This window comes from Chiloscyllium plagiosum, chromosome 15 (genome assembly GCF_004010195.1).
Source record: "Chiloscyllium plagiosum isolate BGI_BamShark_2017 chromosome 15, ASM401019v2, whole genome shotgun sequence".
NCBI classification, from domain to species: Eukaryota; Metazoa; Chordata; class Chondrichthyes; order Orectolobiformes; family Hemiscylliidae; genus Chiloscyllium; species Chiloscyllium plagiosum.
In genome coordinates this window covers 27,607,447-27,619,863 of record NC_057724.1, presented here as the reverse complement: position 1 = coordinate 27,619,863, position 12,417 = coordinate 27,607,447, and the positions used below count along the sequence as shown (strand labels likewise).

Sequence of the window (12,417 nt, the reverse complement as noted above, 5' to 3'; positions counted from 1 at the left end):
TCCTATCGGAAAGATGTTGTGAAACTTGAAAGGGTTCAGAAAAGATTTACAAGGATGTTGGCAGGGTTGGAGGATTTGAGTTATAGGGTGGGGCTGGGGCTGGAAGGCAACAGGCTGGGGCGAAAGATGTTGTGAAACTTGAAAGGGTTCAGAAAAGATTTACAAGGATGTTGGCAGGGTTGGAGGATTTGAGTTATAGGGTGGGGCTGGGGCTGGAAGGCAACAGGCTGGGGCTGTTTTCCCTGGAGCATCGGAGGCTGAGGGGTGACCTTATAGAGGTTTACAAAATTATGAGGAGCATGGATAGGGTAAATAGGCAAAGTCTTTTCCCAGAACTAGAGGGCATAGGTTTAGGGTGAGAGGGGAAAAGAGACCTAAGGGGCAATTTTTTCACGCAGAGGGTGGCACGTGTATGGAATGAGCTGCCAGAGGATGTGATGGAGGCTGGTACAATTGCAACATTTAAGAGGCATTTGGATGGGTATATGAATAGGAAGGGTTTGGAGGGATATGGGCCAGGTGCTGGCTGGTGGGTTGGGATATCTGTCGGCATGGATGGGTTGGACCGAAGGGTGTGTTTCCATGCTGTACATCTCTATGACTCTATATCCCTTGAAAAGCGAGGGACCTTGTACTGAGTTCCTGCTGTGTTCCCTGAAACAACCTTCCCATCATTAAAACCATCATGCACCATTAGCTTTCTATCACTGAACCAATTTTCATTCCAACTTGCCACTTTCCCCTCAATCTCACAAAGGTTGAATTTGGTATTCAGTCTGTCATGTGGGATTATGTCAAAAGCCTTACAATCATCCCTATTGGGAAGTAATGGCACAGTGGTGTTGTTGCTTGGGACCCATATTCAAAACACACACACACACACACACACACACAATGGAGGCAAGGGCACAGAATTTATTCTTCAGCATCCGTCACTCAACAGCTTCATTAATAATTAATCTAGACCTATGGGACATAGCTGCTCTACTAGGTCTGTGGGACATTGTGAAGGAACCAACAATAGGGAAAAACATTATCTCACCCCATCCTCACTCCCCTGCCTGCTGCAGATATATTCATCTATGACAATATCATTAGGAGTGACCTCTGCACAGTCGTTTATGGGGATGTTGTAAACATGTTCACATTGAGTATACCCTCCAGAGTGTTGTGTGGCACAACCACTGTATTAAATGGGAAAGATTTCAAAACGGCACGGTGGCTCAGTGGTTAGCACTGCTGTCTCACAACACCAATGGTCCCAGGTTTGATTCCAGCCTCTGGCTACTATCTGTGTGGAGTTTGCACATTCTCCCTGTGTCTGCGTGGGTTTCCTTCGGGTGCTCTGGTTTCCTCTCACAGTCCAAAGATGTACAGGTCAGGTGAATTGGCCATGCTAAATTGCCCGTAGCGTTAGGTGCATTAGTCAGAGGGAAATGGGACTGGGTGGGTTACTCTTCAGAGTGTTGGTGTGGACTTGTTGGGCCGAAGGGCCTGTCTCCACACTGTAGGGAATTAATATGTCGAAACTCCAATCTGGGCGTCCATGAAGCACTGTGGGTCATCATCTGCAGCAGAATTATACTCCAACACTTTGAGTCCAGGAGTTGGGATATTATGTTGAAGTTGTACAGTGTCCAGTTTTGGTCTGCCTTTTAGAGGAAAGATGGAGAAGGTTCAGAAGAGGTTGACCAGGTTGTTAGAGTGTTTGAATTATAAGGACAGGTTGGATAAACTGGGTTTATATTTTACTGGAGCATGTGACATTGATAGATGACCTTGCAGAGATTCATAAAATCATGAAGGGTATAGATAAGGTGAATGGTAGGTGCCTTTTCCCTCAGGTGGAGGATTTCAAGACTAGGGGGCATATTTAAAGACACCATTAATTTTCAAAATGCTTTGTAAAAAAGTGAAAGGGGCATCAAATATTCTTCAGACACGAGTTATTTTAAATATGGTGCATCATGAGAGAGAAACTTTTAAGATCATCCACGGGTTTGTTTTGCCTGAGAAACAAATATGGTACCCTAGTGGCTACTAGTGGTCTAATGATCTAAAGGACAACTTTCCATCGCACCACATCTAAACAATTAGTTTAAATCTCACTGTGACGCTAAAGATTTTGAAAGCAGTTTCTCTTAAAAAATAATTGGATCAAAGGCAGGTTTCAGTTTGTTTTTGGCAAAGTTAGTATCAAGTTATCATATTGTCAGAAAAACTGGTTCACTGATTTCCATTATGAGGAAATAATTTTGCTCTCATTCAGTTTAATTGATTTGTAGCGGATTTAAGAGGAACCTAAGGGGAAACATTTTTATGCAGAGGGCAGTGCATGTATGGAATAAGCTGCCAGATGAAATGGTAAGAGGCCAGTATAATTACAACATTTAAAAGGCATCTGGATGGGTATATGAATAGGAAAGGTTGAGAGTGATATGGCCAAAATGCTAGCAAATGGAACTAGATTAATTTAGGATATCTAGTCAGCATGGACAAGTTGGACCGAAGGGTCTAGATCTGTGCTGCACATCTCTATGACTCTATGATTAATTTTCATGGAGACTGCAAGTGGAATTGAATGTTCTCCCCCATTGACAGTGGGGGAAATAGGGAGACGTTTAATCAGGAGGGTTATAACTGATGACTCTGCTGCTTTTTTACAATCCTGATTGAGTTCATGAAATAAGGCTCTGTGAATGTTCTTCCTCCACCATTGCCTTATGCATTAAGCATTGTTGAGTACAAATAAAAATGGTATACATAAACCATGCTGATTTGGTACTGCAGTTTTTCTGGTGTTTCTTGATTGAATTTGGAAATACTCAAATCATGGAGCATTAGTGGAGAAATATAATTCGTGTTTCAGGCTAATAACCTTTTACCAAACTCTTACATTGCCCATCTCTTACTTCATGCACTTTCCAAAGTTCTTGAATACATTTCACACAACACCAGGTTATAGTCCTACAGATCTATTTGAAAACACAAACTTTCAGAGTGCTGCTCCTTCATCAGGTAGCTAGTGGGGCAGCACTGTGAAAGCTTATATTTTCAAATAGACCTGTTGGGCTATGACCTAGTGTCGTGTGATTTTTAACTTTGTCCACCCCAGTCAAACGCCAGCACCTCCACATTTTGAATACATTTTGAACCCGTGCCCTTCTAGAACTCAATGTATGAGATATTCTGATAAGATTTGCACCTCTGTTACAGCACACGTTATGTATTTTGACTATGGCAATGGGGCATAAACTTTCTGTAGCCTTGACACAAGAGCACACCATTCTCTCCCAGTGCCTGCCTGCCTTTTGTCAAATTAGTGATTTTGCCGGTTCATGTCACCTTATCTTGTAGAAACAGGAGTTGCTGTAAGTGACCGATGTGTTTACACTGACTTACTGTTACATCCAGAGATCTATGGTTGGCTGTCCTCCACTAAATGTTGCTCTTTAGTGGCATAATTATAAATATGGGATGAGCCCCCACATGATAGGCTACAGAACTGGAACGCCAACTATGTTAATGAGTGAATGCAGAATTTTCTGCTTTTAATTATGAATGCTGATAACATCCACCTCTACTTCTCACTGATCCCTTGCCACTGTGGTATCAGATATCTGGTCTTGCATGAATCATGGTTTCCTCTAGTTTAGTCTTCAGAATATTTAAGACCTTATTTTCAGATTCGCAAACTCTGTCCTTGACATCTATTTTGTCCTCTTCCCTAACCTCTGTCTTAGACTAAATTAGAATGTTCTCAACTGAAGTGTCCCGTTAAATCGCATTCACCTGCTGATTCCATATTCTCTATATCACAAAGACCTTTTTAAAATTCCCCTTGCATAATATCACCTGTCCCGATCCCTCTTGTAGGCCTTCTGTTACCCTGATCCAATCTTTTCTTACTTCCAGACATGATTATTCCAGTGAGTTCATTGGAGGCCTGATCAGCTATCACCCTTGTTTGTTGATTCTCATCCCTGTGTCCAGATCTTGTTACAGTCCTATCTGTCCTTGTTTCTGGAACTTCCTCCAGTCCTATGTCTCCACTTAGAATCCCAATCCTGTCACATTGTTCTGCCATTGGTGACCATGTATATTCTAATGGACACAATCATTTTAACCAACAAAGTTAAAAATCCCATTAAAGCATTCATCAACCTCCTCACTGCAAAGTAGGCTGCCTTTCCCTTAAAATCCTTTTTTAAAAAGATCTACCCCTTCTAATGTCTCCTTTTTTTAAAATATCTATTTTTGTCTCATTTATGCTTCTGAATTGCCATGGGACATTTTTCAATGAGATTATTCAAATTGTTGAATTGATAAAATTACTTGATGCTCAAAGCTTGCATAACCACCTTAATGTTTAAATTGGAACACTATCTTCAGCCCCATCCCTCAAATTGGCTGGGAATTTTTAATCTGTTGCTAGTTTCAGTAAAGATCACATAGCATCTTGAGGGTAAAGTGAATATTCATGAAATATGAAGCATCACAATTGTATTTTACAGGGAAAATGGACCTGCAAGCCTTTTCTTGTCTGACATTTTATAATTGGTTTTGTGTTAATTTTAAAAAAAAGATTAATTTCTTTTAATTTCTGTGATACAAGGTGTGAAATTTATTTATATTTTAAATATGATTTTACATTTTAGATTTTGAACTAGCAGGTGGGCTTTTGTCTATGAAGGAGTTTAATGATTAGCTTCTAATATTTCCTGTTTCTGTGGTAATTTAGTTTTTATTTCAGTTTTAGAACACAGTATGCGGGATAGACTTCCTGGAGTGTCACAGGCCATTTTTTTTCATTGGGTGAGTTTTACAAGTGATCAGAGCAAACAGTTCTACACTAGACATCAGTTGAAGGATCTGCAAATTTTTTTTCTGGTTTAGAGAAAACACTCATAGCTTGAAGAAAGTACTTTTCATTTTAGTTTTGCAGAATACGTGACAGGAGCTAAATGTGTAAAACACTTGCTCCATAAGACATGAGATAATTTAGGACTGTGGATAAGTAGGTTAGCTCCGAGTAAGGAATTTTAGTTTGGAGCTACCAAATCAAAAGTATTTGGTTAAAATCCTGAAAGTTGTATTTGAACCTGAGAATTCTATGGGTAATTACCATTCCAAAAAAAGTAGATTTTCATAGCAGAGGGCAGAACATCTGTCACAAGACATGGAGACTTGCTGGAGATGTTGTGGTTGATCTCCTTTATAAAAATGTTCAAAACATGAAAGGTTTTGATAGTTGGAATAAGGAATGGGATGTTTTTTGTGACAAACAGTTGGTTACCGGTGAACGTGGAAGTGAAATGATTGATAAAAGATATGGTGGTGAAATTAGGAAACTTTGTTTGTTTACACAGCAAGTGTGATTAGATTAGATTAGATTAGATTACAGTGTGGAAACAGGCCCTTCAGCCCAACAAGTCCACACCGACCCTTCAAAACATGAAAGGTTTTGATAGTTGGAATAAGGAATGGGATGTTTTTTGTGACAAGCAGTTGGTTACCGGTGAACGTGGAAGTGAAATGATTGATAAAAGAGTGGTGGTGAAATTAGGAAACTTTGTTTGTTTACACAGCAAGTGTGCTGTTGGAAGGTTGGTGAATGCAGATTTAATAGTAGCATTCAAAAGAGAATTTGACACATACTTGAAGGGAAATCATTAATAGGGTTATTGAGAAAGAGATTGAGATTAAGTGGAAAGCCTTACCAAAGAAACAGACACACTGTTGAATGACTTTTTATGAACTTGTGCTAGGAGTTAAATAGTGCATGTACTAGAAATTCTTTGGTATTGGTCACTTTCTTCTAATTTGTGGATCAAGAATCGCTATGACAGCTATAATGGAACATATTTGTTACTTAAGAAGGTATTTACTTGAATTCTCTATTTCTGCTCATGAAAACCTTTTAAAATGATTACTTGGTTTAGAAGCTAAATATTATATTTCCTGTTTAGATACTGATGAAAACTACATTATGGACCAAGGAGGGGGAGGACTTGAGTTACATTCACAGGAATCCAAAGTGTCTCATACTATGATCATGCAAGACTTTAGTAAGTGGTTAAATCTTTGCATTACAAATTAGTAAAGTTAGTTTTGTGTAGTATAATTCAATAATTGTTAACAAAAGATCACAGTATTATTTACTGGTTTATTTAAGTAGAGATTTAAAGGAAGATTCTAAAGTAACAAATTTGGGGCTATTTCACTAACCTGCAATCAGGTAGAGTCCTAACCTGACAATTTTACAAATTTAATACAAAGTGAAATAACATTACTAGGCTGTTGCATGTCATGAACAGAAAGAATATGGATCTGTGGTCAATTAAATTTTAGCCACTTTGGGCAAATCAGCTACTATTTTACTTAGCCAGGTGAGAGAATTAATATGCTGATATAATTGCAGGTGAATTGTCTAGTCAGTAACTTAAATTACGCTGTTCTGTTTAATTAACCAGCTCTCTGCTTTGGCTTTTCAGCAACTATATATGATCATGATTCAGTGCATGTGTGTACTTGTGGGTATAAGATGTATATGCACTATGTGTCATGCAACTTGGCCTCAGAAGAAATATAATCAGAATTATTTCAATTATTAGAAATGTTACTAAATGGCACAATGATAATCTATTGTTTGTATTACAGTGACTGGAATGGCTGGTGCTGCCCATGTTGATGGTGATCACATTGTTGTATCCGTACCTGATGCAGTGCTGGTCTCTGATGTCACTGAAGAAGAAGTTACACTAGGACATGGTCTCGCAACTAATATTCATGAAGTTGTACAAGGTCCAGATATTATAGCTGAAAATGACGTTGTTACAGAAGGAGTGATTGTCTCAGATTCAGTTCTAGAGACGAATGTTACTATGGAAGAAGACTTGAACACCAGTTCAGTTCCTGACCATGTTCTAGCTTCTGATCTTATAACTGAGACTGTTGGTGTTCCAGATCAAGTGCTCGTGTCAGACCTTGTATCAGTGCAGGATGAGGAGCATTTTGAGCATGTGGTTCAGGATTCAGTAACAGATGTTCTCTCACCTGGAATGGTCTCAGAAGAGGTTATGGAAGTAGATGCTGTTTCCGAGACTGTGATTCAAAACCATGATTTAGTAGTTCAAAATCACGAGACTGTTTCTGACCCACCTATTGAAGCCCGAGTGGAAGGAAAGGATGCATCTGAGGATTTCTTAATGATATCCTGTAAGTAACAATTTACAATGTGGCTTTTGTGTTTAGATATTGGAAATGAAATTTTGTATAGTCTGTCCACAGTGCCTTCTGATTTAAAGAAAAATGCAGTACCACATTTCTAATAATAGACAACGTAAAAATAAATTATAACATTTCTACAGTGTTTTAAATAATGATTTAAGCCAAAAGAGCTTTAACCATAAAAACTGCTATTTTTATGGTATTTTACCTCCAATAATGTATAATAAAAGAAAAATAAGTTAGTACTAATTTGTTATTTATATAGAAAATATTTCAGTGAAGCTGATTTTCTCCTAATCTCTTAATTGTGATATTGGCTGTTTTTGCACAAGATTTCTGGAAATTTTCTGTAAGCTTCTCTTATAGTTGTGAGTTCTGTTTTTTCCAAATAATCACTTCCTTATGAACTGCTAACTCATGTTCTTGAAGCAGTTGTGGCCCTTCGCTCTCTGTCTTTACTATGCGTCAGAACTGTCAATGCTTACTTAAGTTGGAGTGCAAAAATTAGAGGTTGTCTTTCTCTTTTGTGATCTGATCAAGTAACTGCAGAAAATATGAAACTGTCTCTTGTCAACCTCTGAGGCAGGATAGCACTGTTTTCCTGGGCCTTTCATTTAGCAGTCTTCTTTGGGTAAGTATTTAGAATCTTTTCGAATCTTGCTTAATTTTTATGTTCAAGGTACATTTGATGGTTGGTTTTAAACTTTTCTAAGGTCTGCTTCATCTGTAAAATTTCTGTATTTTGGGTTCTTTTTGCCTATTCTGATGAGCCAAATACTCTTGAATATTGAGTTCCCAAGTTTGGTCACCCTGCAACAACATCTCCATAATAAGTATAAAGTCACATCATTTATTTTTATTCATACCATTAATTCATCCATCTTGTTACAAATGTTGCGTGTATTCAGATAGAAAATGTTAAGCTTTGAAATTTTACACTTGTTACATATTATTGCCCTAATTTTTCTTGCACCCTTATATTTTCTGTCCTTTCCTGTCTCACCTTTTGATTATTGTTCACCTCATTACCCTGACCTCTGCTGTCACATTTATCATTTTTTTTCCACTTCCCATCCCTGCAACAGTTTTCTTTCCCCAGTACTGGTGCCAGTGCACCTAAACTGGAAGCAGGTTTTTCCCATATCAGTCCTTAAAACACACATTTACCCCTCTCATCTTATTTACCTGAAGCCAATTTGGAAATGGCTTAGGTAGTAATTCACAGTTACTACCTTCATGGCTCTGCTGTTTAATTTAGCCCCAAACTACTCTTAATTCTTCAGCAGAGCCTCTTTCCTGGCCTTACCTATATAAATCACAACAATTGGATATGTCCTATCCCATTTCAAGTTTCTCTCCAGCCCTAAGTAGATGTCGTGAACCCAGTCTCTGCATCCCTCTTTGGTAAAGAACTACTCTCCTAGAGAAGAAATTCTTCAACTTAGTTTTAAATGGGCAACCCTTATTTTGAAATAATGCTGTCAGATCTTAGACTCTCCTGAAAGGGGAAATAACCTCTGCATCTACTATGTCAAGCTCCCTAAGAATCTTTTAAATTTCAAATAAGGTCTCCTCTCGTTCTTTTAAATTTTGGTGTGTACAAGCCCAACTGTCTAACCTGTCTCCATAAGAAAATCCCTCCATACCTAGGATCAACCTTCTCTGGACTGCCTCCAATACCAGTATATCTTTCCTTAGGTAAGGAGAACAAAACTGTTCATTTGACTAGTGTATATTTTTATAGTACAGTTTTAGCAAAACCTCTCTAATGTTATGCTGTATTCTCTTTGAAATAAAGATTGACAATCCATTTACTTTCCTTATTACCTGCTAAACTTGAGTGCATTTTGTGATACATGTGCAAAGACCCCCATATCTCTCTCTGTGCTGCAGCTTTCAAAAGTCTTTCTCTATTTTAAATCATAATCTCTTTTTGTTTTTGCTTAAGTATTTTTCTTCATATTTAACTATGCTATGCCTTATTATTATTATTATTATTATTATTATTATTATTATTATTACAACAACGTTTTTCTTTTTTCCTGAACTTGAGTGGCAGCCTGTGCCATTATCTATAGTGGGAGTAAGAACTTCAGACCTATTGGACAAAGGCAATGGCTGAGGTCCCTCCAAAGCTATATTGTGGAGCCCCATTACTGGCCTGTTCACAGCTATATCTTCCTGTTCCTGACCATGGACCACATTTAATATAATTAACTAAGTAGTGTGACTGCCTCCTGCAACATGTCCAGGTTTCTCTCCCACTCCCTGATGTGTCAGTGTCCAAGGCTTGAACTCCAGCTCATCAACTCTGAAGTGACGTAATTCAAAGACTTGCTGTGGAGGTGGTCACAGTGGTGCCCACTGGCTTACACATTCTACAGCTGCAAAACATCGTCTGCCTCACCATCTTTATTTAATTAATTAAATTGGATATTAAATATATTAAGAAATGTTTTTAATTATGCTCTTTCTCTGCAGAAAAGTAATTAAACCACTTGGCCAATAAAAAGAGACACAAATTCTCACCAGTCATGTGCTTGTTTTCTGGTGCCATCGCATTTGTTTGAAGGAGCTCTTTGCCATTTTATCTCCCTGTACTGCCCTTCTCACACAGGTCCACTCTTTTCTTTATGGAGCTACTGTCCCGACTCTCTTTTGCTGTTTCAGAAGTTACAGACCTTGCTTTGTCACCCATTCCTTATGAATCTGTTGACTGTGTTTTTCGCTCTCTCTCACTCAGTCTCTCACACACACACACACACGCGTGCGCACACACACTCTTTTTCTCTCTCACTGACATCTTTATACTGATAACTGTCTGCATCTTCCTTTCTCTTATTCTATTAGCTGCTGGTCACGGTCTCTCAGTCCTCCTTCCTCCTGCTTCTGCCAAATATTATGGCCAGGCGTGCTGCAGAAACTTAAAAAAGGACATTCGTTAATCCAAATAAAGTCTTTTTCCCATCTTGCCCATGATGTCAATGTGCTGAATTCATCTCAAAGGTCTAAATAATCTGATGTTTCTGCGTACCTGAAATCATCCAGTGGACCTCTTGTATCCCTTAGTCTGTTTTAATTTTCGGCATTGATGCTGCAACTCTGACATCCCATCTGGATGGGCTGAATGAGCAGATGAGATTTTGTAATGACTGTGGTGACACTGTGTTCCTTCCTATATTTTCTGCCAGCAGACCTTCTGTTTCCATTTAATTGCTATCTCGATGTATAGCTGTACTCTGCAATCATCTAATACCTGCTGTACAGCTGAATAGTTGTTGTTTTCCCAGCTGCAAGCTTATATTTTTTCCCATTTTCATGTCCTGAATGTTTTGTTGATTTGTCTTTAGAGCTCATCATCCTAACACAACCTCTCCCACATTTACCATATCTGGCCACTGATCCATGTACTCTGCAGCGGTTTTTCCCATGCATATCTTATCTGTGTAACTGGTCTTATATTTTACTGCACTGTGGGACTTCCCTGGTTACCCTGGCTGACAAAGGTCCCCTACCTTCTATGGTCCCTTCCCCCAAGAATTAATTTGCAGTCTGATCGCCTCCGGTGTCCTTCTCTCTGTCTGCTGTGAAGTTTCTTTGGTCTTTTTGTATGTTGGAGCTTCTGTCTCAACTGTGGGCATTTGATGGACAATGTTTTTCTTTTCTTTGCCTGAGTTCATGGCTGCTTATGTTAAGAATAATAGAATACATGGATTGGTGAGCAAGAGTCTGACTGAGACCCTAAATGCTCAAGTCCTAGTTCCCTCTTGTTGTGCTACATACATGCTATTCTTAGAGTAAAGATACAGCCAACTAACCCTCCCACCATAATCTATCCTGAGCATCCAGATGTATCCTCTCAACTATCTGTTTAATTACACCCACTCCAATGTCTGTGTGAATGTAGAACAATACAGTACAAGAATTGACCCTTCAGCCCACCACCAGGGATTTTGTATTTAATTATATTGCTCAGTGTATACAGCATTTATGGTGAAAGATATGGCTGCGCCAGTACACTTCAAACTTGGAATCATTGATGGTGTTTTGTGCTGTGTTCTTTTGGCCACACAGCCCAAAATCCTATTTCTGTCTTTGTGTCTCACCTGTTGAATTCATGTTCTAAGCCCTCTTCTGCGTGGTGACTTTTAGAATAATGTTGTATAACTTGTATTGCCACTTCATAATTTCTCAAAATATAGGTTTTGACTTTATGCATTCTAAAGCCCAGTTTCTCAATCTAGGACCTTATGCACTTAACCAGCTTGTGGACTGTTGGTCACTTTTAGGTTGTTATTGAGCAAGTTTGGACTTATGTTTTCATTCTTTACTACCAAGTCAATTAGATACAAAAAAAGCAGTGACTTCAGTACTGATCTATAGGACATCCCATTAATTACTTGCTTCCTTGCTGATCTAATTCCATAGATGACAAATATTCCACCGTGTCTATTTCAGTCATTTTTTAAAATTCACTTGAGAAACAGCTCACCTATCCTTTTACAATTTTGCACTACATGAAAAATTAGTCTGGTTGTTGAAATCTATGTGATCGCCCTATCCACAAAGTTTGTTATTGCTTCCAAAAACTGAGGACTCCTTTGAAAGTTTAGATTAAGGCACATTGTGTTCAATCTTGTAAGTGCTTGAGAATACCAATATGCTTTTCTTTTATTTATGTCACTGCTTTCTTCTCTCCTTGTGTCTTATTGTTTTGGTGCATTTCTTTCATCCTGCCTTTTTTATATTTTTGAGCTTAATTGCTCCTCTAATGAATTGTAGAATGTTAGCACATGCTTATTTGTCTCTGTCATTATGTAAAACTTGCAGAACAATAAGGACACAAATAATGAACCTTGTGTACTGAATTTCACGAAGACTTCATAACTTGTCTAATTTATTTTAAACAAATTTAGTCTTAAATGAGCAAGTATATAGTTTCAGGACAACTATTGAATAAAACCTCTAGCTGATGAAATCATTGTATTCCAGTTACTGAATGAACCTCATTTAAAAATAACTTTACTGAGCCAAGTTTGGAGGAAAAAATTATTTAAAATGTACATAAGGATCTGTAAGTCTCATATTTTTTGACCAAACAATACACATTCATCCCAAAAAAAAGTCTGTGCAATATTTCTTTTATTTTCCCTCCTGGCCGTGACCATATCACTAAGGAACTTCAGG

General features: G+C 38.2%; 1 protein-coding gene across 2 annotated transcripts in view; it reads left to right on the top strand.

Annotated features, from left to right (window-relative positions):
• The window catches only part of znf711 (zinc finger protein 711), a 58,612-nt gene that overhangs the window by 23,509 nt on the left and 22,686 nt on the right, over window positions 1-12,417 (top strand). Inside the window, exons 2-4 of one of the 2 annotated variants that reach the window (XM_043704527.1) lie at window positions 4,754-4,815; window positions 5,970-6,068; window positions 6,661-7,218. In XM_043704527.1, coding sequence (XP_043560462.1) covers window positions 5,990-6,068; window positions 6,661-7,218 — 637 coding nt within the window. In that variant the 5' untranslated portion in view covers window positions 4,754-4,815; window positions 5,970-5,989. The remainder of the gene's footprint in view (window positions 1-4,753; window positions 4,816-5,969; window positions 6,069-6,660; window positions 7,219-12,417) is intronic. The other variant, XM_043704526.1, reaches the window with a different exon arrangement.